Here is a 27,810-nt window from a genome sequence, read left to right on the forward strand (position 1 = left end):
TCGGTTGGTTATTTCCGAAGAAGGGTGTCAAACAACGCTCGTTATTATAAAATAAAGAACTTTCAAACATTCCTTTTGTTTAAAGTGACATTGTGAACGAAAGTTTTGGTTATCATAAAGATGTTATTGCATTCGTAGCAAGAATATGTGATTTCAATATCCTGAACCATGTTGTTTCTGTTGTGTACTTCTTTTTTTCCCCCTGACTGAATGTGGAGGTCGCTAAATTGAAAATAGAATGGTGTTGTTCGGTGGCAAGAAAAGTGTTCGAGAACGCCGTCAGTTGCTCGCCTCTATTGAAAGTGTGGGCAAAACTCGAGCAGGTTGGTTTAAACTTTTCTTGAAATTAGATTTAACAAAGAAAAAAAAAAGTAAAATGTGTTATGAATTGGTGAAGGTTTCTAGCATTGTTACCCTGTGAAAGATAAGTTTCTTTTGTTACCAAGTTCCGTTTCCAAGACAAATATATAGATTTGGTTTAATCAATAAACTTCAAATGATATACGTACAATATGATCATGCCTATCTTGAACACGATTTAGTATTAGATTGTAGGTACTGGTTCTTGGCTAAGAAGACAGATCTGCTTCGATTACAGTATGGTTTTGCTCTTGGGTCTAAGTTGAATGTGAAGTAGACTGTTCCTGAAGATGAGAATGGTACATGGTTCCTGCGGTCGGCCCAGCCTAACAGATGCACTAACAGCCACAACACGCAAAGGGCCTAAAAAATGTTGGTGTAGTTCATGTGCGCTACTCCTTCGGCTTAGTGTACACCCTAAGACAAAGTTTACTATCACTCGACTTCGTAGTGCTCGCATAGGAAGTTTATTTGTGCACATTCTTGAGTTTAGCGAATCTATAGACAAACTAGCTCAACAATGCTAACTACACGCATTTATTAGTGAACAGACACCGATATACTTCGAATAAACAATAACTTCGAAGGGAGCCATAATAGTCTTTTCGGGGACAGTTAAATTTAACTTTATTCCTACCTACTTCTTATACAAATAATAGTAGTGCGACCCGCAAAGTTAAGTTGTATTGCAGCAGTAGTATTATTGCCGTTCTTGGCCTTGCAATTTTTAAAATGTGAGAAATTTCAATTGACTTACCTCCCCTCATTTACTTGGTCGAAAGTTGATCGCAAAAGCTGCCTAAGACATCAGACATATAATAAATTTTACAGCTTCGACATTCTAAGAACAAATCCCGTCATCGACACCGAGTTACATGGCCCTCTGCCAAGTCCAGGCAGCCAAAATGTAGAAGAACCCAAACAAAAATCCTGACATCCACTGAAAGAGCGACAAATACGCTTTTTAGGTGGCACTGGATTTTTGTTTTGTTTTACTGAACACGTCCGGCATTTTAAGAGTCTTTTAAAGTGAAAATTTTTGGAAATAGTTGTTTTCATCAAGTAACTGAGGAGTACATCATATCAGTATATCAGTAGTTGGCGAACGGTACTTAGAAAGGGATATCAGCTAGGTCACTAATGATTTCTAAAGGATTGGCTAGTTTTTCTTCAAGCTAGCTTTGGTCACTCTGGTTCTGAGGTTAGCCCATCGTCAGTTGGACGCCATAAACTATTTAGTGCAGAGTAAAGTCAGAACTTACACTCTCAGGAGATACTTGATAATTTCCAGCTATTAGAGCTCAACCTATTAGATTATTAGTTAGACAGTTGATAGTTATTTGAAGACATAATGAATACGTCTTCATAAACCACAAAAGTTTATAAAGGGCTAAGATGTTTTAATTGAAACTGAATTTTACCTAAAGAATTGAACAAAACTATCCTTTATTACGAAAACGAAATAGTGTATTTTGAAATCATCATATCACTTCTCTTTCTACAATTCTCACTCTACAATCATGATTGGATAATTTTATTTAGCAGCAGACGTAAAACTTCCATCTAAGAAGGAGCCAACCTCACCGGTGTGGCAACATACAGTAAAACATAAGGTACCAACCAACAACATTTCACCTCCAATTTCAGCTTGGAGTATTTACCATTAATCAAATCCGCAGAGTTAGTCGTTGAGAGTAACTACTTGATCATAACGTACTCACTTGCAAACTGTAGGTCATTACACATACACACTTATCCCCTACCTACTTTACAGATCGACTGCATTTAAAGTTCTACATTTGAAGACTTTATGCATGTTTAGTGAGGTTTTGGTTGCTACGGTAAGGATTGTTAGGCCAATGTGGGATTCTTGCAAGAACCCCAACATTTTTGAAGAAGATACAGTGGTGTCCTCTTCTTCCTTAATTAAGTATGTTGGTAGGTAACTTCAGTAGCTATTGCCTAAAGCTGATGCTAGAACTGGAAGCATCTTTCAAACAATGCTCAACAAGAATGAGCAAACATTTGGTCTTTAATTTTCTTAAAATATAGTTATAAAATTGTAGTAGGTATATTAAAAAGAGTATGTTGATAAGTGTTTAATTTAAAAATAGTTTAAGATAATTAATACTAGGTGAAGAACTCGCCTAATATTAGCAATGCCCAAGAAATACTTCAAAAATTTAAATATCTCTGCAAAGCCAGTTTACAAACCTCTTTTCCCATGCTTAAGGCTGACAACCCCTTCAAAAATTTCACATCCACTAAAATATTTATATATTCCTTCACTATTTAAAACTGTCTATATTTTAAATATGAAGTTTTTGTCTCTTTAAGTAAATATTATTTTATTTATTTCGATAAAATAGAAATGTCGGCATAAAACGTTGTTTACGAATTTTGCTGACGTCATAGAAAAAAAAGCATTATGTTAGGTTTTACGAATTACAAACTGATGGACAGTTTTGTTGAATTTGCAATAAAATCAGCTTTTTGCAAAAAAGAAAAAAAGAGAAAATCAAACAAACAAAGAGGGAGAAAGGGAGAACACACTACCTTCATAAAATAGCCAATTCTGTTTGTAACTTTCTTTGCATTATTAAATTCTGTATTTCTCTTTTTTAATTCATGCTTTGTGATTAACATGAAAAAGATGAACTTCAGCTTGAAGAAGTAGTTTTAAAAATGTGGTAAAATGAAAAATGTTCAAACTTTACATATTTATTTGTTTAAATATCATCAGAATTCAACATCCAAATCCATCTTGAATACCATTTTCGAGAGATAAAAAACTAAAATAATCATTCTATATTTTCTAACTCCCAGATTACAGTTTTTGATCAAAAACTTCGTGGTACTCCAATTTGAACACAATCAAAACTAGTCAGGCAATAATCTTAAGGCAATAAGAATCACAATGGGGATATCACTAAACCATTTCCGCAAATATCCTGTTCTGGCCAATGTTCAAAACCCAAACAATCAGCGTAGTGAAGTATGATGCTTTCTCGTTTCTATGAATGAAAAAAGAAATTTCACGAAACTACAATGTAAAGCTCATCAGTATCTTTCTTTTAAGCAAAACGAGAATGTTTTTAGATATTGGTCTCTCAGAGGGTAGATATAAAAAAGAGAAATTAGTTAATTGCAGGCGTCAAGTGAGTAAAAAAGTTAATGTACATATTCATTAATGATTGATTTTTCGTACCAATGAGTTTTAAAATAACTAACATACGATTTGAATCTGAAGATGTTATTCTTAGAGAGTATCCATCAAATAGGAATTAAATTTATGTTCTATTTATCGTTAGTTTGAAAGGTAGTCAAACTAAATGTTCGTTCGGCTCGCTCTGATTGATGGGTTTTCACATTTTTGTTCTTTTCCAGTTAATCATACATTTCTTTGGCTATCTTTAGCAATTATACGTCAATGTTGAAAGGTTCTTCAGAATTATGTGGTATTATAATAAAATTAAAGAGTGGTTAGGGTAATTGGCGGCAGGATGTGTTGGTTTTAGATTGGGTTGTATTTACTATGGCCATTTTCTTTCTCTTACCGAGTATTTTTATCGGACAGATTTTTAATTATGAGTTTTGATATCAATTATCCGCTTTGAGATCCATTGTTCACGAAAAAGTGGTTCAAAATGGTATACTGTAACTGTAAATCGAAAAATTGTAGCAAATCTAATGTTTAGGTCCATCCTGTAAACGGAGAACAACACGATGTTTTAGTCAAAATCGATAGCCGAGCGGTTATAGGCTAGACCCGCAATGCTAAGATGGTTGGTTTAGTGGGTTCGATTCCCCTGGGTCTAGGTCTTGGATTTTATTTAATGGTTAATATGAGAAATTTATAGTAAAGTATGTTAGGTAGTTAGATGCTAGACCCGCAAAGCTAAGATGTATTGTTGGTTAGAGAGTTCGATTCCCCTAGACTAGGTCTTGGATTTTATTTAAATGGTTAATATGAGTTTGTAGCAAAATACTTTTTGCTAATAGCTCCCGTCCACAACACCTAATTTGGTGATTAGAGGTAAAGCTTGCCTGAAAAAGTAGGCATTACTTTACTTTAACTTTTTATATGCTATTTAAATTCCGAGATCGCTGAAAATTCCTTAATTGGAAACACCCCTTACTCGTTGCATTGTTCACTTTTTTTTTAAAACGGCTGATAATCTGAAAAGTTCGCATATTAGTTACATACTTATAGATTAATAACTTGCAACTGGAGCAAGCCAGTTTTTTCAGTCTACTGCAATTGATAGATTGAAGGAAAATAGGATGAAAAAAAAAACCAGCTGTTCAAATAACAATCCTAACTATCCAAGAGCTCATACAAGAAGCTGAAAGATTAGAAGAGTGGGCTGGATTTTCTGGTTTAGGATTTTATTTAATATGCTAAAGAAAGAGAGGTTTAGATTGAATTATGTTTACTCAATCCAAGAGACTTGATTGGCAACATTCCTGTCACTAAGAATGCAACAAGGATTTGACGCACCTTTAGCTTGAAAATGTAACTTGTTTAGAAAAAGTCAGAATAATCTCCATTTATTGAGAAACGTTCACTCTGCCGGTAAATCCCCAACTTATCGTGAATAGATGTGGGTATAAAATTAGATCTTACTAATCAATTTCTAATTAAAATTAATAGATAATATGCTTGGTATATTGTAAAGGTTTGTCAATAAGATAATCCACATTTTAGTTAGTGCATTTTGATTTGTATTCTCCCACTTTATTAAAATTGTAGAAGGATCACTTTCATTCAAAATTCCTCCCACTCCTCCTTTTCTAACAAACACAGACTGCGAATATACTGGTAAACACTTCAGCAATATGAAACTTTCACCTTGCTGGTATACCTGGGTAAACTGGTTATCATAAACAATTTCTATATTAAGTAGAAAACCAGTTCTTTGAATAGTAAAAGAATTAATATTACATAAGTACTCCGAACCACTCAGGGCCGCAAGCAGCCACTACCACAATCAGATTAGTAGAGGAATGTAGTAGGTACATACAGATGTACATACAGCGAGATATGTTGGCGTCCTTGTCCAGTAATAATACTAATAGTTCCGTTACGCGTTATTTCCTCGTACACATCGCTGCCTCTATTATACTATGGGTAATGATCGTCTTTCCTATCACGCTAACATGAACAGCATACTGGTTTATTCATTTACAATAAATTTTTCATTACAAACAGTATGTGGAATATGTTGTTGTTTAAATGGTAACTTTTATTGATAGTATTGAATGCATAACCATGTTAATTATTGAAAGCCACCTGAAATTGACTTCTTAGTGGGTTTTTATAACTTGTCCTGTTTTGCGTGTCGATTTATCATGAATTTTTATGTATGAATAGAAAACTAAAGACTATTTGAGCATCTCGAAAATCGATAAGGCAAGATAGCACTGGATAAGATGGCAGTACTACTTCCTCAGCTAGTATCTAGTCTATCTTTTAGTTCGACAAAAGACCTGCTCAAGCCCACCATCAAGCAATAGAGGTTGTATTGACTGAGAAATAATTTGGCTAACAGGAGCAGGAAGAGTAACGTCAGTGAAAATATTTTACTGATCTGAAAAGAGTTATTTAGGAAAAAAGATTATTAACAGTGCTCCTAGTTCTTTTTAAATTTCTCAATTATTGTCTTGGTTGATAAATAAATCAGAAGTCCAAGTCATATAGATAGAAGTCCGATGTTGGAGATAGGTTAGGACAGCTTTTATTTACAGAAATTTTCATCATCAACATCAATGTTTTCTCCTTACTCGCTGTCCAATGCACCGGATCGCTAATTTTTCCAAAACTAGGTTTCTGGCATAGCTAAAAACATTATTGACCCAACTGATCCTTGGTCATCTCATTCTTCGGGGCTTTGCCCTTGCCTAATCACTTTGACTTCAGTTCTTGACAAACTATTTCTTTTCCGATTTCTCGAACAATTTATCTCTGATGGAACTTATTGGCAATAAAACGTTCAAAGCGAAAGGGAAAGTTTGAGTGAGAGTGGAAGTGGAGGTAAAGGAAGTGGGAGTGAAAAGAGATGTGGACTAGAGAAGAGTTATCTTGCCTCTGGAGGATGCAAGTTCTTTTTCTCTGTACAGTAGAAACACTTAATGCACGCATACCACATTAACTATTCAAAGTAATGAAGATACTTGCATGACAAATGTACAGGACTGTAACTGTTTTTATATTATTCTCATAAATTTTAAAAAATGACATTTTTATTAGAAGTCTGAAATTTCTGTAGACCATTAATAATAATAAGAAAAAAACTAAAAGTAATATTAGAATCCGCCCATCATAGTATTTTATAGACAACAATAAAGTTTTTTTTTTTATTAGATTGGGTGTTTATTTCCCTTGTGACACTTAGTTTAGTAATGTTGATGTCATCACACAGCTGTGTATAAATTAATTCAACTCTTGTGTGAGTGGAAAAGTAATTTATCATTTGATCCAAGAATAGTAACTGTATTTTCATTTTAACTTTTTGAAGGCGATAGAATAAATTTAGCATTGAATTTAAACGCCAACACACTTCGTTTTAATACGTTCATTATCAAACAACGTTGCTTTTTACTAACGACTCCACACTCGTCTCGGAAAGGGTTGATGATCTTTCTTGACCAATTCATATTATACAGAGAGCAAAAAGGAAACTGATAAAATCAATTGTGTTTAATTTTTTTAAGATGCATTAAATGTAACTAGAGTTCTTATCTTTTAAGAAAACTCATTAACATGCAACTTCACAGATTTCTCTAGTTTTTAGTAAGAAGGCACAATTTAGTTTTTAGATAGTAGAGTTCATATTTAATTTCAGAGATAGATTAATAATTAAAAGGTTTGTAATCGTTATATCACTGACACTGAATAAGATGGTCTATAAGAAATCTGATTTTATTAGGACAATTTCTCAAAACCTCGCCCAGGATTCTAAACATATAACTTCTATTCCTCAAAGAGAGAACTTATTAAATATATCGAATATAAATCTGTAATAATATTACTTATATACATATATATATTTGGCGGTAAAGGTCTATATAGATATAATATTCTATAAATAAAAGTCTGGGTAGAGATGTCGGAGGGGGTTTCTCCCCTTGAACAGAGACAGACAGCACATTCTGGCCGCTCTTCTGAGACTGTGTTCTGTATACACCTTCAAGGTACTTTCTTTGTAGTGTTATTTTCTGGTTTATTTTGTGTTTGGCTATTTTATTTTCCTATAATCTGTACTTATCTTTAACCTTTCTCGGTATGATTAGAAATACATTAATTAAGAATTTGCTTGCAGTCTGGATAATGTGCATGCATTCTGCTTTGATGTGAATATGGGAATGTTTATTTTGGTTTTGTTTTAATTGAAATAACTTTTTTTAAAAAAAAGTCATACTAAGTTTATTCAAAGAGTGAACATTAAAACCAATAGTTTCCTGCAAGCAGTTCTGATTCACCTCATGCTGTAGGTTCGCTAAATCCAAGCGGATGAACCACATTGCACGCTTACACATTTAACATGTGAGTTGTAAAAATTCTCAGTGAAAGTTGGGCTCGCCTGCTAGGGTTCATGAAGGATCAATACCTCACCTGCTTTATTCGACTTGTTATTCGACTGATAAAGTAAGTAAAGCAGCAATATAATCTCTGTTATTACTAAAATTTGGGAAGAGAGAAACGTTTTACTGCAAATTAAATTTTTCAGAGTTGGGAACATTTTTTTTTTTTGCCTTTGAAAAGATTCAAAACCCTAAGTAGTAGTGACATTTCTGCTTGGCGATCCGCTGTGTATGAAACTCTCCTGGCATATAATATAAATACAATGTTAGAAACTGAAAGCAAGGAAATTTCAGTAAAACTAAAGTCGATTTTGTCTTTTTCCCATTTTTCTAAACCTCTACATCCAAAACTAACCGATCCGATGTGTATAAAACACGCTTGACATATAAATACAATATTAGAAACCGAAAGCAAGGAAATTCCAGTAAAACTAAAGTAGATTTTGTCTTTTTCCCATTTTTCTAAACCTCTACATCCAAAACTAGCCGATCCGATGTGTATAAAACACGCTTGGCATATAAATACAATGTTAGAAACTGAAAGCAAGGAAATTTCAGTAAAACTAAAGTCGATTTTGTCTTTTTCCCATTTTTCTAAACCTCTACATCCAAAACTAGCCGATCCGATGTGTATAAAACACGCTTGGCATATAAATACAATGTTAGAAACCGAAAGCAAGGAAATTCCAGTAAAACTAAAGTAGATTTTGTATTTTTCCCAATTTTCTAAACCTCTACATCCAAAACTAGCCGACCTGATGTGTATAAAACACGCTTGACATATAAATACAATGTTAGAAACCGAAAACAAGGAAATTCTAGTATAACTAATGAAGATTTTGTATTTTTTCCGTTTTTCTGAACCTCTACATCCAAAACTAGCCGACCCGATAAAAAAAACATTTTGCTGTACAACAGTGCCAAACTAATGAACTGTAAGTGGCTCAAGAGGGGCAAAGTCAGTAAAAAATGCAGCCAGATTTAAAAAAAACCGTAAGGTCGTATATATAAGTGGTTTCTTTTACTTCGAGTTCTTTTGAGATGGTATCGTTTACACCACAGCAGTAGTAGTCAAAATATTGCAGTAACAAATAAGTCAGTCAAGTTATTCAGAGTAATTAAAACAAAATCTGAATGTTTGGATTAGTTTCTCTCAGGAAGGAGTAGTTAGACTAAGTAAAACTATTCATCATTATTAAACATTTTCTAAAGTCTAGTAACAGTACGAGTAACAGTAACTCCTAAAGTCGTATAACTGTCCGGTAGGGCAGTTTTCTGTAAGGGTTGATCGTCAAAAGCTGCACAAAAAACGTAACGTTGAATAATATTAAACATTAAAACATAACTCTGTTTCTTTGAAAGATAAAAAACCCAAATTTTCTTTAAAATATAGAGCTCTTACACCTACTAGCGGGAAGTATTGCAATCGTCGCGTCAAATTATTGACGCGTGAACATGCTTGCGTTCACAAACTTCCATTTTTAGATCTTGTAATTGGTGAATTTCCAACAGATTTCAAGATTTTAAGCTGAAAGAAAATTTCTGATGTTCAGATCAGATGTTTCTTTATTTTCATTGATTTAATTAAATCTTTAATAATTTAAAGTCGACTTTAAAATAAATCGGTGAAATAAAATCTCTAGTTAGCAAATTAGTGTAATACACTAATTACATTTTATATTTGAAGATTTCGAATGAAAATAAATGAAGAAAAAAACAGCTGATCACTCAGCTTAGATAACCTTAATTTAACAGCTGATCGGCCTGGCCAGAAACCGGCGGCCATCTTTAACTCGTTAGTGATCGTCTCTATTAACGCGATTTTTTAAAAGTGAATATTAGTGCGTTTTAAAGTGAAGTTCGGTTTTATAAATTGTGTTTAAGTTATACTTAGTGCGTGATATACAATTTTAGCCCGAATAGTGTTGTGAATTATTTTAATAAGTGTCAAGTGCTATGGGACTAGTGATCTATTGAGATGCTGATGGACTTTTATATTCTTTAAAAAAAAAGTAAGTCTTTATTATCCATTATTTAATTTTATATTTCAAATTATTCTAGCATGAAAAAAGCATGTTATCATATAATTATTAATTACAAATTAATATTATGGCTACGTCTAGACTACTTTCACAGTTGGTTAACGCTTTAATTTTGAATACCACAAAAAGTATTTAAATTGATTTTAATTTTAACCTTTCAATTTATTCTTTATCTATCCTTTTCAATCGACTTCAAGTTCAAAATTAGCATTCATTGTTTCCCCAAATTGTATTTTGGGATTAATTTCTAAATCTTTTTGATGTGTTCTTTGATATTTTCTTTTTAATCGACTGTAAGTTCAAAATTAATATTTCTTTTCCCTGTTGTTTTTTGGAATGGAATTTCTATTCATTCCTAATGTATTCTCCTTAATCTTTTCTTTTTATCCACTTCTGCATTGTCGTTTTTTCCCCCAAATTGTTCTCTAAACATTTTTGATCTATTCTTTGATCTTCCCTTTCTAATCGTCCATAAGTCCTAAATTAGCGTTTGTATGGTGTGTTTCTGGGGAACGAAAAGACGTTCAATAAATTATAAAATATCGTTTTTGGAATCGATTTCCATTCCTTTTTAATGTATGCTTTAATCTTTTCTATGTAATAGACTATTTGTTCAAAATTAGCGTTCTTTCTGTCCCTAAATTATTTTCGATGCCTTATCGTCATATTTAATTTTTTTTTAAATAAACTATAGAGTTCAAAATTACCTTTCTTTGTTACCCCAAATTGTTTTTTTGAATGGATTACTAGTCCTTTTTACTGTATTTTTTTTTAATCTTTACTTTTTAATCGACTGTAACATAAGTTCTACATTAGTGCTTTTCTTTTCCTAAATTGTTTTTTAAGCCTTTTCGATTTATTCTTTGATCTTTTCTTTATAATCGACAAGTTCAAAAAAAGCATTTTTGTTTCCATAAGTTGTTTTGTATTGATTTTTTTAACCCTTATAATTTATTCTTCCTTCTTAGAGGGAAGATTTTTGCTTTCGATTTCTATAGGCTTAAACACAGTTTCCATTTTTTGTTTTGTTTTTTGAACCAGTTTGTTATAAGATTAGTTGATATCTGTAAGTCGGTGATGGTTTTGTTAATGTCTGTGTTGTCGTCTTGTGTTAATGACACTGTGTCGAAAGTAGATATCATCATTGTACCAGGTTTAGATCTCTCCATTTAGTAGAAATTGAAGAGTATAGGACTTATTGCTCCCTGAGGCAGGCTCGCGAGAATTATTGTCAAGTACTGTAAATGTTGATTGAAAGTAACTGTAAATTGAATCCTACCCAGAAAGATAGGTCTTGTTAGAAGTTACGTATGGTTTGAATAATCTAATTAAGAACCAAAGCCTACCTTTGTAAAGCAGTCCTGCGGGTCAAAATTGTCAAATCAAGAAATATAGGTACTGTGTACTTTCTGTTTTCTACTTTGTGCACGATATGTTCTGTTACTCGGTTAACTTATTTCTTATTAACATAGTTATTATTGATAAATGCTTTGACCTGTACTCTAATTGGTGTAATGGTATTTTGTGTGAATCAGTCAAATTATGTAATATTAGATGAATTTGTCCAACCGTAATTATTTAAATTAATTCATAAATATCCAATGCTTGAGTTACAAGTGATTCTCGACAGAAGTACTTTAAGTCGGTTACATTACTCTAACTTTTCAAGTTTTTTTATATTTTCTCACCCTTCTTATGTGGGAGTACGATAAAATCGTGCAGCTTTTTGACATGATGGAGATAAATAACTTCCGTTCCTTGAACGTGACAGTAGCAGTTGGTTCAAATTCTTTTTTTTTCTTTTTTTTTTTACCAATACTGAAATAAAATTAAAGAATCCTACTACGCATTTTAGGGAATATGCTTTAGAGGGAAATCTTTTAGAAATATAAAATGGAAGTGGTGAGAACTTAAGCTGGAAAAGCTGAATCATACCTAGTTTTCATTTTTACTGTAAAGTAATTTGTTAATTACTTATTGATGAATATGTGATACCAATCATTTAACAAATATTGCGTAAATAAATAAAATCTTGAATAGAACACTTCTAATGCTTCTCGCTCGTTACATTCATGCTTTTTTTTTGTGAGGTTCGCTCAGCTGTTTCGGTGAGTTTAAAAGAGTGCATCAGAGTTTAATTTGGTCTTTCATGGTTTTAGTAAATGGCTTCCTGATTGTATATTTATAGTCTTTTTAAGAATGTCCGTAAGCCTTCCTTTTTTCCCTGAATGTAACAGTCATTGTGTTGTTGATACCGTCCAGTTAGTGACTGTATTTAATAAGGAGGTTTGCGTAAGTTGTGTTTGTACGAACAGATGTGTTCTTTTTATCTGTCTTGGATTTTTCTCCCGTTCTGGTCCATATAGGTACTAACATAGTCCGGACAAACTAGTTTGTAAATACCGCTGTTGTCACCAGGGTTATTAGTTTGGGCATTGAGGCCTAGTTTCTTGGAATGGATACATGGTTTGCCTGTCTGGTTTCCGATGTAAGTAAAATTGGCGAATATGTTGGGTGGGTTATTGTTTAGGCCTTGCTTCGGGGCAATGTTTGTTTGTATTTAGTAATTTATTAATAATGTTGGTGGTAAAACTGTTATTTGTGGCTAGTACTCACTCATAGTTGGTCAGTACAAGAGGTTTAGTTTCCAATCTGTCTGGTGTCTGAGAGCGACTAGTTTATGTTGAATAGGATGGTAGGATCTGTTGTGTATAATAGTGTCAGTGGACGTGGGCTTTCTGAACATGCCGAATTCTAAGTTGTTATCTCTTATAGTAAGTGAGATATCCAGGAAGTTAAGAGTTTTCTCGTGGTCTTATTCATGAGTGAAATTATGGTTAGGGCGATGTCTTTTTAGTTAGGAAAATAATTTACATATGCCTACATCTAGTTTGAGTGTTAGTAAAATAAAATTTGGCAGGAAGAAGAAGAGGCAGGGGAATTATTACAGTCGTAAATAGCCTAATTATTATTCTAGACATCCTAATATTTGTTTATCATTAGATACATTTAAGGTGGTTCAAATCATGGAACAAGAAGAAATCTTAATCCAAAAGGTAGTTTTTGTTAAGGAGTAATGTACGCTTGGTTTAAAAGTAAAGTTTTAGAAACAGAACTCAAGAAATCCCAGCAAACCTAATGAAGATTTCGTATTTTTCCCTTTTTTTTGCAACTCTACATACAAAACTAGCCGACCTAATGTGTATAAAACTGGCTTGGCATAAAAACACTGTGTTAGTAACAGAAAACAAAGAAATCCCAGCAAACCTAATGAAGATTTCGTATTTTTCCCTTTTTTTCTGCATCTCTACATTCAAAACTAGCCGACCTAATGTGTATAAAACTGGCTTGGCATAAAAACACTGTGTTAGTAACAGAAAACAAAGAAATCCCAGCAAACCTAATGAAGATTTCGTATTTTTCCCTTTTTTTCTGCATCTCTACATTCAAAACTAGCCGACCTAATGTGTATAAAACTGGCTTGGCATAAAAATACTGTGTTAGTAACAGAAAACAAAGAAATTCCTGTAAACCTAATGAAGATTTCGTATTTTTCCCTTTTTTTCTGCATCTCTACATTCAAAACTAGCCGACCTAATGTGTATAAAACTGGCTTGGCATAAAAATACTGTGTTAGTAACAGAAAACAAAGAAATTCCTGTAAACCTAATGAAGATTTCGTATTTTTCCCTTTTTTTCTGCATCTCTACATTCAAAACTAGCCGACCTAATGTGTATAAAACTGGCTTGGCATAAAAATACTGTGTTAGTAACAGAAAACAAAGAAATTCCTGTAAACCTAATGAAGATTTCGTATTTTTCCCTTTTTTTCTGCATCTCTACATTCAAAACTAGCCGACCTAATGTGTATAAAACTGGCTTGGCATAAAAATACTGTGTTAGTAACAGAAAACAAAGAAATTCCTGTAAGCCTAATGAAGATTTCGTATTTTTCCCTTTTTTTCTGCATCTCTACATTCAAAACTAGCCGACCTAATGTGTATAAAACTGGCTTGGCATAAAAATACTGTGTTAGTAACAGAAAACAAAGAAATTCCTGTAAACCTAATGAAGATTTCGTATTTTTCCCTTTTTTTCTGCATCTCTACATTCAAAACTAGCCGACCTAATGTGTATAAAACTGGCTTGGCATAAAAATACTGTGTTAGTAACAGAAAACAAAGAAATTCTTGTAAACCTAATGAAGATTTCGTATTTTTTCCTTTTTTTGCAACTCTACATACAAAACTAGCCGACCTAATGTGTATAAAATACGCTTGGTGTATATTTACAAAGTTGGAAACCGAAATCAAGGAAATTCCAGTAAAACTAAGGAAGATTTGTATTTTTCTTAATTTTCTGAACCTCTACATCCAAAACTAGCCGACCCGACGTGTATAAAAAACGCTTGGCATATAAAATAAAGTAAATAATATGAACAAATCTATTATCAACTTTATGATTTTTGAAATGATTCTTTTCAAAATTGAAACCATGTATTTCTAGGGAATGATGTATCAGTTTTATGAATACGTTTACGTTTCTATGTGTTGTAGTGACAAAAACTTTATAAATTGAAGCCAAAATTCTCTTCATTAATCAAAACCTATAAACTGTAGATGAACGTTTTGTACTTATTTCTAATTATAACCAAATATCTACAATGAGACTTCAATTTTTATTTAAACTAATTTTTGTTGAAAAACACCGAGCATTTCCAAATGGATGAAAGATATCTTGCTATTCATGCTTGGAAGCCAATTTGCTAATATCGTCCTTTAATCTCCAGAAGTATTGAAGATTTAGAGTGACGAGAAAATTAACTCTTAAAACTCTTAATTTGCAGTGAGAAGAATTCGTAGAGTGACTCATTTCAGTTTTTTCATTCCTTAATTTATTTTGTATAAACTGAAAACAACGCTTTAAATACTTAACAAATAAAACACACTACATCCGTGTGACTAAGGGAAAGATGCCAAGTGTCTACCGAGTATATGTGGGAGAACCTGTCAGTACTTCTAGCCACTTAGATCTTCTGTTGTTTTATTACCCTGACAAGTGTACCACATCCCTGTTGTAGCCTCACTAAATAAGCTCTGCTTATCTTTTTTATAGAAAATCTAGCGTTACCCTCACGTCTTTCTCTTTCTCCAGTAATCTCAATTCTATTTGGTATATTTTCTTGTAACCTTAAATTCTTCTGAACTTAGTTCCTATTGTGGGAAATCATTTATTAGATACACTTTTCTTTCTTTTTTACAAGATTTTGAGATGAATCTGGCAATTGCATTCATCATATATGTACCGCTATCACCTAATCTTAAACATTGGCTGAACCATAGATGAGCACAACTGAAATTAGCTGAAATAACATTTCAGGGAGCACAATTTAGTATTAAATAACAAGCCGACCTAATGTGTATAAAACATGCATCGCATAAAATACAATGTTAGAAACCGAAAGCAAGGAAATTCCAGTAAAACTAAAGTAGATTTTGTATTTTTCCCATTTTTCTAAACCTCTACATCCAAAACTAGCCGACCCGATGTGTATAAAACACGCTTGGCATATAAATACAATGTTAGAAACCGAAAGCAAGGAAATTCCAGTCAAACTAAAGTAGATTTTGTATTTTTCCCATTTTTCTAAACCTCTACATCCAAAACTAGCCGACCCGATGTGTATAAAACACGTTTTGCATATAAATACAATGTTAGAAACCGAAAGCAAGGAAATTCCAGTAAAACTAAGGTAGATTTTGTATTTTTCCCTTTTTTCTAAATCTCTACATCCAAAACTAGACGACCCGATGTGTATAAAACACGTTTGGCATATAAATACAATGTTAGAAACTGAAAGCAAGGAAATTCCAGTAAAACTAAAGTAGATTTTGTATTTTTCTAAACCTCTACATCCAAAACTAGCCGACCCGATGTGTATAAAACACGTTTTGCATATAAATACAATGTTAGAAACCGAAAGCAAGGAAATTCCAGTAAAACTAAGGTAGATTTTGTATTTTTCCCTTTTTTCTAAATCTCTACATCCAAAACTAAACGACCCGATGTGTATAAAACACGTTTTGCATATAAATACAATGTTAGAAACAGAAAGCAAGGAAATTCCAGTAAAACTAAGGTAGATTTTGTATTTTTCCCATTTTTCTAAACCTCTACATCCAAAACTAGACGACCCGATGTGTATAAAACACGTTTGGCATATAAATACAATGTTAGAAACCGAAAGCAAGGAAATTCCAGTAAAACTAAGGTAGATTTTGTATTTTTCCCTTTTTTCTAAACCTCTACATCCAAAACTAGCCGACCCGATGTGTATAAAACACGTTTTGCATTTAAATACAATGTTAGAAACCGAAAGCAAGGAAATTCCAGTAAAACTAAGGTAGATTTTGTATTTTTCCCTTTTTTCTAAACCTCTACATCCAAAACTAGCCAACCCGATGTGTATAAAACACGTTTTGCATTTAAATACAATGTTAGAAACCGAAAGCAAGGAAATTCCAGTCAAACTAAGGTAGATTTTGTATTTTTCCCATTTTTCTAAACCTCTACATCCAAAACTAGACGACCCGATGTGTATAAAACACGTTTGGCATATAAATACAATGTTAGAAACTGAAAGCAAGGAAATTCCAGTAAAACTAAAGTAGATTTTGTATTTTTCCCATTTTTCTAAACCTCTACATCCAAAACTAGCCGACCCAATGTGTATAAAACACGTTTTGCATTTAAATACAATGTTAGAAACCGAAAGCAAGGAAATTCCAGTAAAACTAAAGTAGATTTTGTATTTTTCCCATTTTTCTAAACCTCTACATCCAAAACTAGCCGACCCGATGTGTATAAAACACGTTTTGCATTTAAATACAATGTTAGAAACCGAAAGCAAGGAAATTCCAGTAAAACTAAGGTAGATTTTGTATTTTTCCCTTTTTTCTAACCCTCTACATCCAAAACTAGACGACCCGATGTGTATAAAACACGTTTGGCATATAAATACAATGTTAGAAACTGAAAGCAAGGAAATTCCAGTAAAACTAAAGTAGATTTTGTATTTTTCCCATTTTTCTAAACCTCTACATCCAAAACTAGACGACCCGATGTGTATAAAACACGTTTTGCATATAAATACAATGTTAGAAACCGAAAGCAAGGAAATTCCAGTAAAACTAAGGTAGATTTTGTATTTTTCCCATTTTTCTAAACCTCTACATCCAAAACTAAACGACCCGATGTGTATAAAACACGTTTGGCATATAAATACAATGTTAGAAACCGAAAGCAAGGAAATTCCAGTAAAACTAAGGTAGATTTTGTATTTTTCCCTTTTTTCTAAACCTCTACATCCAAAACTAGCCGACCCGATGTGTATAAAACACGTTTTGCATTTAAATACAATGTTAGAAACCGAAAGCAAGGAAATTCCAGTAAAACTAAGGTAGATTTTGTATTTTTCCCTTTTTTCTAAACCTCTACATCCAAAACTAGCCAACCCGATGTGTATAAAACACGTTTTGCATTTAAATACAATGTTAGAAACCGAAAGCAAGGAAATTCCAGTCAAACTAAGGTAGATTTTGTATTTTTCCCATTTTTCTAAACCTCTACATCCAAAACTAGACGACCCGATGTGTATAAAACACGTTTGGCATATAAATACAATGTTAGAAACCGAAAGCAAGGAAATTCCAGTAAAACTAAGGTAGATTTTGTATTTTTCCCATTTTTCTAAACCTCTACATCCAAAACTAGCCGACCCGATGTGTATAAAACACGTTTTGCATATAAATACAATGTTAGAAACCGAAAGCAAGGAAATTCCAGTAAAACTAAGGTAGATTTTGTATTTTTCCCATTTTTCTAAACCTCTACATCCAAAACTAGACGACCCGATGTGTATAAAACACGTTTTGCATATAAATACAATGTTAGAAACCGAAAGCAAGGAAATTCCAGTAAAACTAAGGTAGATTTTGTATTTTTCCCATTTTTCTAAACCTCTACATCCAAAACTAGACGACCCGATGTGTATAAAACACGTTTGGCATATAAATACAATGTTAGAAACCGAAAGCAAGGAAATTCCAGTAAAACTAAGGTAGATTTTGTATTTTTCCCATTTTTCTAAACCTCTACATCCAAAACTAGTCGACCCGATGTGTATAAAACACGTTTTGCATATAAATACAATGTTAGAAACCGAAAGCAAGGAAATTCCTGTAAAACTAAAGTAGATTTTGTATTTTTCCCATTTTTCTAAACCTCTACATCCAAAACTAGACGACCCGATGTGTATAAAACACGTTTTGCATTTAAATACAATGTTAGAAACCGAAAGCAAGGAAATTCCAGTAAAACTAAGGTAGATTTTGTATTTTTCCCTTTTTTCTAAACCTCTACATCCAAAACTAGCCAACCCGATGTGTATAAAACACGTTTTGCATTTAAATACAATGTTAGAAACCGAAAGCAAGGAAATTCCAGTCAAACTAAGGTAGATTTTGTATTTTTCCCATTTTTCTAAACCTCTACATCCAAAACTAGACGACCCGATGTGTATAAAACACGTTTGGCATATAAATACAATGTTAGAAACCGAAAGCAAGGAAATTCCAGTAAAACTAAGGTAGATTTTGTATTTTTCCCATTTTTCTAAACCTCTACATCCAAAACTAGCCGACCCGATGTGTATAAAACACGTTTTGCATATAAATACAATGTTAGAAACCGAAAGCAAGGAAATTCCAGTAAAACTAAGGTAGATTTTGTATTTTTCCCATTTTTCTAAACCTCTACATCCAAAACTAGACGACCCGATGTGTATAAAACACGTTTTGCATATAAATACAATGTTAGAAACCGAAAGCAAGGAAATTCCAGTAAAACTAAGGTAGATTTTGTATTTTTCCCATTTTTCTAAACCTCTACATCCAAAACTAGACGACCCGATGTGTATAAAACACGTTTGGCATATAAATACAATGTTAGAAACCGAAAGCAAGGAAATTCCAGTAAAACTAAGGTAGATTTTGTATTTTTCCCATTTTTCTAAACCTCTACATCCAAAACTAGTCGACCCGATGTGTATAAAACACGTTTTGCATATAAATACAATGTTAGAAACCGAAAGCAAGGAAATTCCTGTAAAACTAAAGTAGATTTTGTATTTTTCCCATTTTTCTAAACCTCTACATCCAAAACTAGACGACCCGATGTGTATAAAACACGTTTGGCATATTATACAATGTTAGAAACCGAAAGCAAGGAAATTCCAGTAAAACTAAGGTAGATTTTGTATTTTTCCCTTTTTTCTAAACCTCTACATCCAAAACTAGCCGACCCGATGTGTATAAAACACGTTTGGCATATAAATACAATGTTAGAAACCGAAAGCAAGGAAATTCCAGTTAAATTAAGGAAGATTGTCGTTGTACTAGTACGTGTCGGGCACAAAAATGTTCTGTGACAACTATGTTTTTATTGCTAATAAAAGCGCCAAGCTTGAATAACAGAATGGTAATTATTGCGTTAAGAGAAGTTGCGTGAAGGTTTCATTAACTTTTCTTTTATTAACTTTAATTAGTTCACCCGTTATCAACACAATGTACGACTACTATCTTGGTTGACTCGCGCTATACTTATTTATAACACTTCTTATAAAAGCTGAGGTTTTTGTTGATAAACTCTCTTTTATTTTCTAGATTCCGTCTTGAGGATCCGAAAAAAATTGTTGAAAAAACGGTGTATGTGATAGTAAGAAATTTTGTCAAAAATGGGTGGTTTCTTCAAGTAGAACTCCAAAGAGCTGGTGGAACAAACCTTTTTTGGCTGAGGAACCGCATTCCCAATACTGTGTCTTATCTTCGTAATTACGGTGATAGGACATAGCATTACACTGAAGAGGCACTCTAGAGAGATAGCGCCCCTCGATATCAAAGTAATTGACAAAATGAAAAAAATTAAATATCGATTTATGTTATGGTATACTGTAAATGAACTAAATTATTATAAAAAAAAAACATAACAAAAAAATATGAAAATGGAAATCAAATTCTCTTAATAAACTAACTGATTGCCTACCACTAAAAGAGAATGAAAATCTAAAACCATTCAGAATTATATGAATTTGCTACAACTGTCGTTTCTGCCTACTCCTTCTGGCTACTTCTGCACTCCTTGCGTTTTATTTGTTTTCTCCCTTTTTTGAGGCAACCGAAAGCTAAAAGAAGTTATTTGAAAAATGTCGCAAAAGAAAACATAAAAACGCTAATTTTACAAGAAATATACCGAAGAATCTATAACGCACTTATTGAGGATGGGAGATGGAGGCACCCAATAAAACGGAATTCAAAGAAGAATGAAATTAACGAGTAGAAAATTGTGAGACACAACAATCTAGTGTGGCTAAAGTGGGTGGAATATTGCCAGAATGTACCCAGAGGATGTGCTAAGGAAGATTTCACTTTTGCAGTTTGATTCATGCAATCGATAAAGATTAAAGTGGATAAATTTAATTCATTTTGTTGAGTATTTCAAGCCATCACCACCAAATAGAGATGAACTTCCTGGCGAGCACCGGTGGATCAGTTCCAAGCATAACTGCTCAGAATAATAGTTACTATTATTCTTTAAGTAAGATGGATAAACATTCAATACGAACTGGTAGCTTACAATAACATTCATTATTTATTAATAGACACTTACAGGTAGGCTAAGAAGAGTTAGATTTGTAAAAATTATTAACATTCTCTAAAGTTTCGCGTTAACTTATGTAAATAAGTAAATAAATTGGACTGTTTTAATGTATTTTATTCACCAACTTTCCTAGAAAGAACTTTTAACTACATGTATCACACTTAACAGCCTCTATTTAGCAACAATGTAGTGTGTGGCTGTTGTTATAAATACAATGAACGTTGAATTTTTGCAGAACATGTTTTAACTTTCCTTTTAATGATGATATCCTAGTCTAACAGAATATGTACTAAAGATTCCTCTTATTTCCTACAGGATTCTGTGTTGACAATGAATTTTTGTTGAATACAGATCAGACAAAATATTACATTAACTTAAAGCTAGTTTTACAATAGCAAAGGAAAGAAATGTTTTAGTTTCTTGGGCACGTTGTCATCGAAGTAATGAGAATCTAGCAGTTTTTGCAAGGAAAAAGCAAACAATGGCCTTTTAAAAAGTAGAAACCTTTAATGGTGGGCGCAGAAAACTTCTTCAAGAAAAGCTGAAGAAAAGGACGAGGAATAGTAGAAGTATTAACTGGAGCTAGCATTGCCTCAGACCTGTGGCAGGCTAAGTCTTGTTCGGCACTATTAATCGCATAATAATCAGATCGGAGGAGTTCTATTTCATTCTTCATTCAGCAACAAACAACTGCAGTTTTTAACGAGTTTCTTTGTTGGACTTTGATGACTTGGAAGGCATTCGGAAAAACTGGACTTAGTACTACATGTAGACTCTTTCAAATCCTGAAGGAATTAGAAGAATCTTTAGTAAATATTAAGAAAATAGCATAGAAGTTTGTCTCATTAGTTGACAATCTATTAAATTTTCCAACCTTTATGTAGGAAACTTCTTGCACAATTTTTTTCAGTTGAAACATTTCTTCTCATCTTAATTTTTTATAACAACTATTTTGAATAGGTTACAGTAGAAAACTTTAAGTACCTGCTGTTCAATTGGGATTTACTTCTATTACTCGTAGGAACTAAGGATTCAATTCTCTCAGGCTATATTGGTCTTGGGAGTTTCTCTTAATTAGATAAACATTACTGCTCCCTTATACATTTTGATACCTAACTTTCTTTCTAAGGGAATAAACTTTGAAAAAGTAAATATTGAAAACAATACATGTATAGATATGAATATTATATATAATTTTTCTGTTGTATTAATTTTTAATGAGTATTGTTAAATCAAAGCAATAAATGTTTTAATTTAACCAAAAGAAAAGAAGAATATACAGCAGGTTGCACGCATCGTTTTACTTTAATAAATTATCTAATATTTGTATGGAAAACAATGAAGAAGTTAAAACTGTAAAAGTTCCCACGAATGTTATTTCCACTGAGATCCGACAGTTCTCCCTGATACTCCAGTGTTTCAGTAAACCTCTTCGGTTCAACATCTGGCTTCATTTAAACTTCTACTTTATTTGAATCATGCAAAAATCATAGGTAATCTATAGTTAAACTTCTTTATTTTTTATTGAATACAGAATAACTATAATAAGCTAAACTGCATAAATCTCATTAAAATTCAATCTTAAAACAACGTTTCTTCCGGCATTTTCTTCTTTCTTGCTACTATTTCTCAACTCTCATCAATTAAAGATGAACAAAACAATACAATAATAACCGTTATTTCCTGTTAAAGAACTGCGTCTGAAAAAAAAAGTTTATTTAAATATCAATTTAAATGGGGAATTGTATAACAAGAAATCAACATGAAAAGTTCCTAAAAACAAAAATGAAATCTCAATTAGCTGCCAAGAAATCCCCTGCAGCTGCAGAGCTTACTATTGGCAAAGGAGAGCAATCAAAAAGTGAGTGACTTTTCTGAATAATTTTTGTGTTTTAATATTTTCCATTTTCTTCAATTTCCAGTTTTTTAAAATTATTTACTCTTCTAACTTAATGCATTTTTTTTTAACCAATTAGCATAGCCCACTTGTTTGCCTAGCTGACTAGTTTATTTTATGTGTGAGTCCATGTAGATCATTTTTACTTCCTAAAATTGCTGAAATAACAAGACTGCAGTTTGTGATAAAAATAAAATAAAATAATTTTTACTTCTGGGTTCTCGGTAGTTGATTTGATTTTATCTCCTGCATTTCGCACAGCTTTGGTTCATATTTCATTCAATGAAAGATCGTTAATTTTGAGTAGTATTTAGTAGTTTCATTCATATATCGTAATCTCATTTAAAATGCGTATTTAAAAAAATCGTGAACGCCTATTCTCTATTTTTGATACTCAAAATATTCAGAGTCGCCACCATTTTCCGCCAGCCCAGGGCCTGGAAGGGGGAAAAATGTTTCTTTCTTCTAGGACACCAAGTGGAGATACTTTCTGAGTTTATCCAGCTCTATAAAACGTCAAAACGCCAATTTCAGCAGGCATGGGCTCTCAGCCTTGTCTGGATCACCACTACTGCCTGATACAGGGCGGACCGTCGAGTTTTTCTACAGTAAAATATAATAAAGATCGTCATAATTCTTGAAGTTTTGAGTCAATCAATATTCCATTCATATTTTAAAGTATTGAATTATTCATCATTCTATTTCCGTGAACATATTGTCGAGCAGTAAATACATAATTTCTAATCATTGACTTTTTCTAAATATCTTTTTAGATTACAGTTTTACTTTTATTTAATTAAGGCTCGTCTATCGTTAATTTTGTTTATTGCAGTGTCCATCAACAGACTCTGAGATGTAGAAATGTCAAGGATTTTCTTTTTTAAGAAAGAGAATCAAAAGATCGCAATGCCTGGACTGAGCGTAATCTCTTTTTGTAACTCTATTGTTTTATTATAAGTCGCAAACGATTCTTTAGTTCTTCGACTATTTTTATTATTATTTTTTTCAACAACTTCGCAGTACAATAGAATCATCACTTTCATTATATTAATGGTTTACATTATTATTTGCAACTTGGCTTTAGTTCAGAGTAATCAGCAAAGTGAATCATAAAAATTTTAATAACTAAAAAAACTTTTAAATCACTCTGAACTAAAGTAATTGATCTCAAAATATCAAAAGCCGTGAACACCGCTTTAGTTTCAATTAACTTTCGCAAAGCCCTATAAAAATTAAATTATTGGTGTGTCTTTTAACCGGAGATGAAAGAAATCCTCTTTATAAATCGTGCCCAACTAACTCAGCTGCAAGAATTTTATCGTAGTTGCGTGATACCGAATGCTTTAGTATCAAACAACCTTGTTTCATGGTGTGTTCAACAAAAACTGTCTGATATCAGTCTAGGAGTTTTCCTGATCAATGTATATTCTACTAAGTAGTGCTATGATGAACGAACAACTTAATACTTCGTAATTGTTCAACTCTAGGTAAGTTTATTGCTAAAGAATTAGGATATGTGAATTTCGGAACATGGAATTTCTATGGATTAACTAACAAAAAAAAACAATTTATGTAAAAGACTTGAACAGTATTTTTTGGGGAGGAAAAGAGTTAACATTTTTTGAGGAAATCTTAATTATTTGCTATGATGATAATGAATATTATTGGAGGCAGTTTCTTAGTTTATCTTATATTTAGCTTCCGATAAGTGGAGAATTATAACTAGTGGCCCTTATAAGAAAAATGAAATCTATTCATTCTCATTTTTTTGATGGTGCCGTAATTTTGGGTTTTATAAATTCTTATAAATTGTTTGTATACCCCGCATTACTATTTTAACATTTTGTTACAGAAACAATTCTCTCTTCTTTTTTTTTTTTAGAGGCAATGGAACACATAAAGGAGAATATAATCGAACTGGAAACAAGAACTGGAGCCAAAGATACGGACATACTTTTCCTGAAAGGAATACTTGAGGATCCTCTAGTCAGATCTGTAGTCAAGGTAAAAGTTTTTTCATTTGCGCCGAAACGTTTTTCAGTGCACTACCGGCCTTGGAACAGAGGTCTCTCCTTACAGACAACATCCATCTCTGAACAATGAGCTGTACAAGGCTTTTTTGGAGAGAAAAGATAAAAGTTATTAGACAAGAACCTTGGAAGAAGTAAAATTTAGTATCATTTTTTGCCAGCATTATCTCGCGTAAGGCAGTTTTTTATTTAGTTGATAGTTGGCAATATTTAACGATTTATTACGATCTGAGAAGGAACTTTGAATTTTCCAAGTACATTGGCAATTCTGTTTAATTGTAGCCTCAGCGGATGTCGTTGTTTCTTGAAGGTTAAAAGCTACTTGTTACTTAAACTATTAAATGAAAGTACAATCAGGCATTTCCTTTAAAAATACAAAACTTTTTACAGGAGAATAATTAACATGAATTGTATTTTAGTTCAAATACGTTAAAATCAGCTCTCACGCTGTTATTCATCTTTTTCTTTTTTTTAAAAATACATCAGATGAAATTTCGCATGAAATCAAATTAAACGGCGAACAATTTCTGTGAGGTTAAAGATATTAAGTGTCCCTGAAATTTGTGATACTTGATGTTCTTTGTCCGAACTATTCCCAGGATAGTAACATAAATAACAATTAAAATTATACTCTTGTACATTGTATAAATACTTTTCTCACACTTTTTTTTTTTAATGTAAGTAGTATTTTATACGATCCTAAATTAAACGAAAGAACCCTTTTATCAAATTAAAATGACCAATCCAATCTCTTGTTTCATTCCATGAAAAATTTATCTTCGACTATTCGCAGTTTTTTAATTGATTTGATGTTATTGTAAGTAAATTAATGAATATCTTTCCGAAGGGGATAGCGGAGTAGCCATTTATTGGAGATCTTGGAGCCTATAAAATAAAATTATTTGTTTTATATGATTTCAAGATCATAATGTGACGATTCTTAGTCTCTTTGGAATCATGATCACTATTGATTTTTTCCTAAACATGTTTTTCCGTTTGAAAAAGGCTCTTTGTTACAATAATGTCAATATTATAATAAGATTTAATTTTTAAAATTGTTTTTAACTACTTGGGCAAAGAAGTGGCGAATTAAAAGGTATTCACAGAATTGCCACATGCCAGTTTATTCTCCGGTGAGACAACTGTCATCTTCCTTGCTTAGACCTACCTTGCTCTACCTTGGGCTCTTAATCTCTTCATTAAAGCACTCACACAATACTTAAAATACAACCAATGACAAAACTTGAGAAACTTCTTTACAGCTTACTTGGACCACGCTCCAAATGGGCTATAGAAGTAAAACGATTGATTTACAACACTATCCTCAAACCTATGTGAACTTGAAAGCTAGAACTGTCGAGTTCAGCCAAAACTACGAATATACAGGCTGTAATGTTATTTCAATCAAAAATACTCCGATAAGAAAAATCCTTATTTTGGCTGACAACTCTCCTTAGGATTTCTAAACATACCCAAACCAGCCTTAAATAGACTTCCCAGCCTGTAAAGCCGTTTGGATTAACGAGATTATGACGAACTTGGAATTAATTATTATTTCCCGTCTTATGATCTCAGCCATGCAGATGTAATACTGTTAGCTTCGCCAGTGACTCCAGGTTCCATTATATGAGGCAATTTCAGGTACTACAGTTCGATTGTTGCAGAATTAGCGACAATTCCAGATATCGAGAAACCTTGCAATGAATTAATAGATTTTATTATTTTTTTAAAACTATTTATTTATTTATTTACAAGACGGGCAATCACCCAGTTACAAAGAAATATAATTTAAAATAACATTTAATAATAACTCAATATATAATAATTATAGAATATACATACATCATACATTTATACATATATATATCGTAGAATAGAAATAAAGATAAAATAGAAATAATATATACACATAATTTACTTAATAGATAAACAAAATACTTCAAAATATGTACTATAAAATATACTTTAAAAATAGAAACTTTACTCAATTAATAAATCTTTATATCACAAATAACCGGTAAGTTTTCCCTAGTACCAATCACCGCAAAATCACCCATTTAACAAATGTTTCAACTCGATCATGTTGGTGTTAAATATATCAAAATCAGCGGGTAGATGATTAACTTGATCCGCAACTCTTGGAAAATAACTGAACTTACGATAATTGGTACCATGGCACACTTTAGAAAACACTTGTTTTTGTCTAGTACCGTTTGTTGGCACGTGAAAATTTAACAATGATAAAAGTTCAGGGCAGTTTATATTATTATTTAGAATTTTGAAAATAAAATTTAAGTCTGTGGCTTGTCTACGAAACTGTAAAGTACTCAAACCAGTAAATTCCATTACGTCATCGTACGGTACCTCCGTCATGACTTTTGTCTCTCGATACCAGAGCAATCTTAGGAATCTTCTTTGAAGTGATTCAAGTTTGTTGACGTAAGTTTTCTGATAAGGAGACCATAAAGCAGAGCAGTACTCAAGAATAGGTCGCACCATTACTTTGTAAAGGATAATTATGGTTCTGACATCTTTAAAGTTTCGAGTAGATCTAGATATAAAGCCAAGCATTTTATTTGCCTTTGTGACTATGGAGTTCATGTGGAGGTTGAATGAAAGGTTAGCACAGAACGTAACACCAAGGTCCTTCACTACATTAGATCTACTTAGAGTTGAAGCATGAAGAGAATAATCGAAGTTTGTACACGTCCGACTACGATGATAGGATACTACCTTACATTTAGAGATGTTTAGGCTCATATCATTTTCATCGCACCAAACACTCAGTCTATGAAGAGAGTTTTGGAGGAGGAGAAAGTCATCCGCAGAGTTAATGGCAGTATAAATCTTTAAATCGTCAGCAAAAAGCAGAAAGTTTACTGAATTGAGACATGTAGATATATCATTGATAAAAATTTTGAATAAAAAAGGGCCAAGAATAGAACCTTGAGGTACACCAGATGATACAAGAAATTCTTCTGACATTAGTGATTTGTATTTAACAGATTGATGTCTTGCGGTGAGGTAGGAGTAAAACCAGTCAAGTAGTGATATTATGTTCGTTAATCTTCATACTGATTCATACGTAGAATAATATCTAGTTGAAACTGGAGAGGATGTTCATTTTGCAAATGTGTAAATGTGCTAAATCTTCGCAAATGATTTATATATTTAGGACGGC

At 32.5% G+C, this 27,810-nt stretch overlaps 1 protein-coding gene across 2 annotated transcripts in view; it reads left to right on the forward strand.

Moving 5' to 3' along the window:
* The window catches only part of vari (MAGUK p55 subfamily member vari), a 36,545-nt gene continuing 8,735 nt past the window's right edge, over window positions 1-27,810 (forward strand). The window contains exons 1-2 of one of the 2 annotated variants that reach the window (XM_074131215.1): window positions 1-323; window positions 24,482-24,603. In XM_074131215.1, the coding sequence (XP_073987316.1) occupies window positions 239-323; window positions 24,482-24,603 (207 nt within the window). In that variant the 5' untranslated portion in view covers window positions 1-238. Of the gene's footprint in view, window positions 324-22,401; window positions 22,564-24,481; window positions 24,604-27,810 lie in introns of those variants that run through there. The other variant, XM_074131214.1, reaches the window with a different exon arrangement.

The sequence above is a fragment of the Rhodnius prolixus genome, unplaced genomic scaffold (assembly GCF_049639745.1).
Source record: "Rhodnius prolixus isolate KJV_2025 unplaced genomic scaffold, Rpr scaffold_4, whole genome shotgun sequence".
Classification (NCBI taxonomy): Eukaryota; Metazoa; Arthropoda; class Insecta; order Hemiptera; family Reduviidae; genus Rhodnius; species Rhodnius prolixus.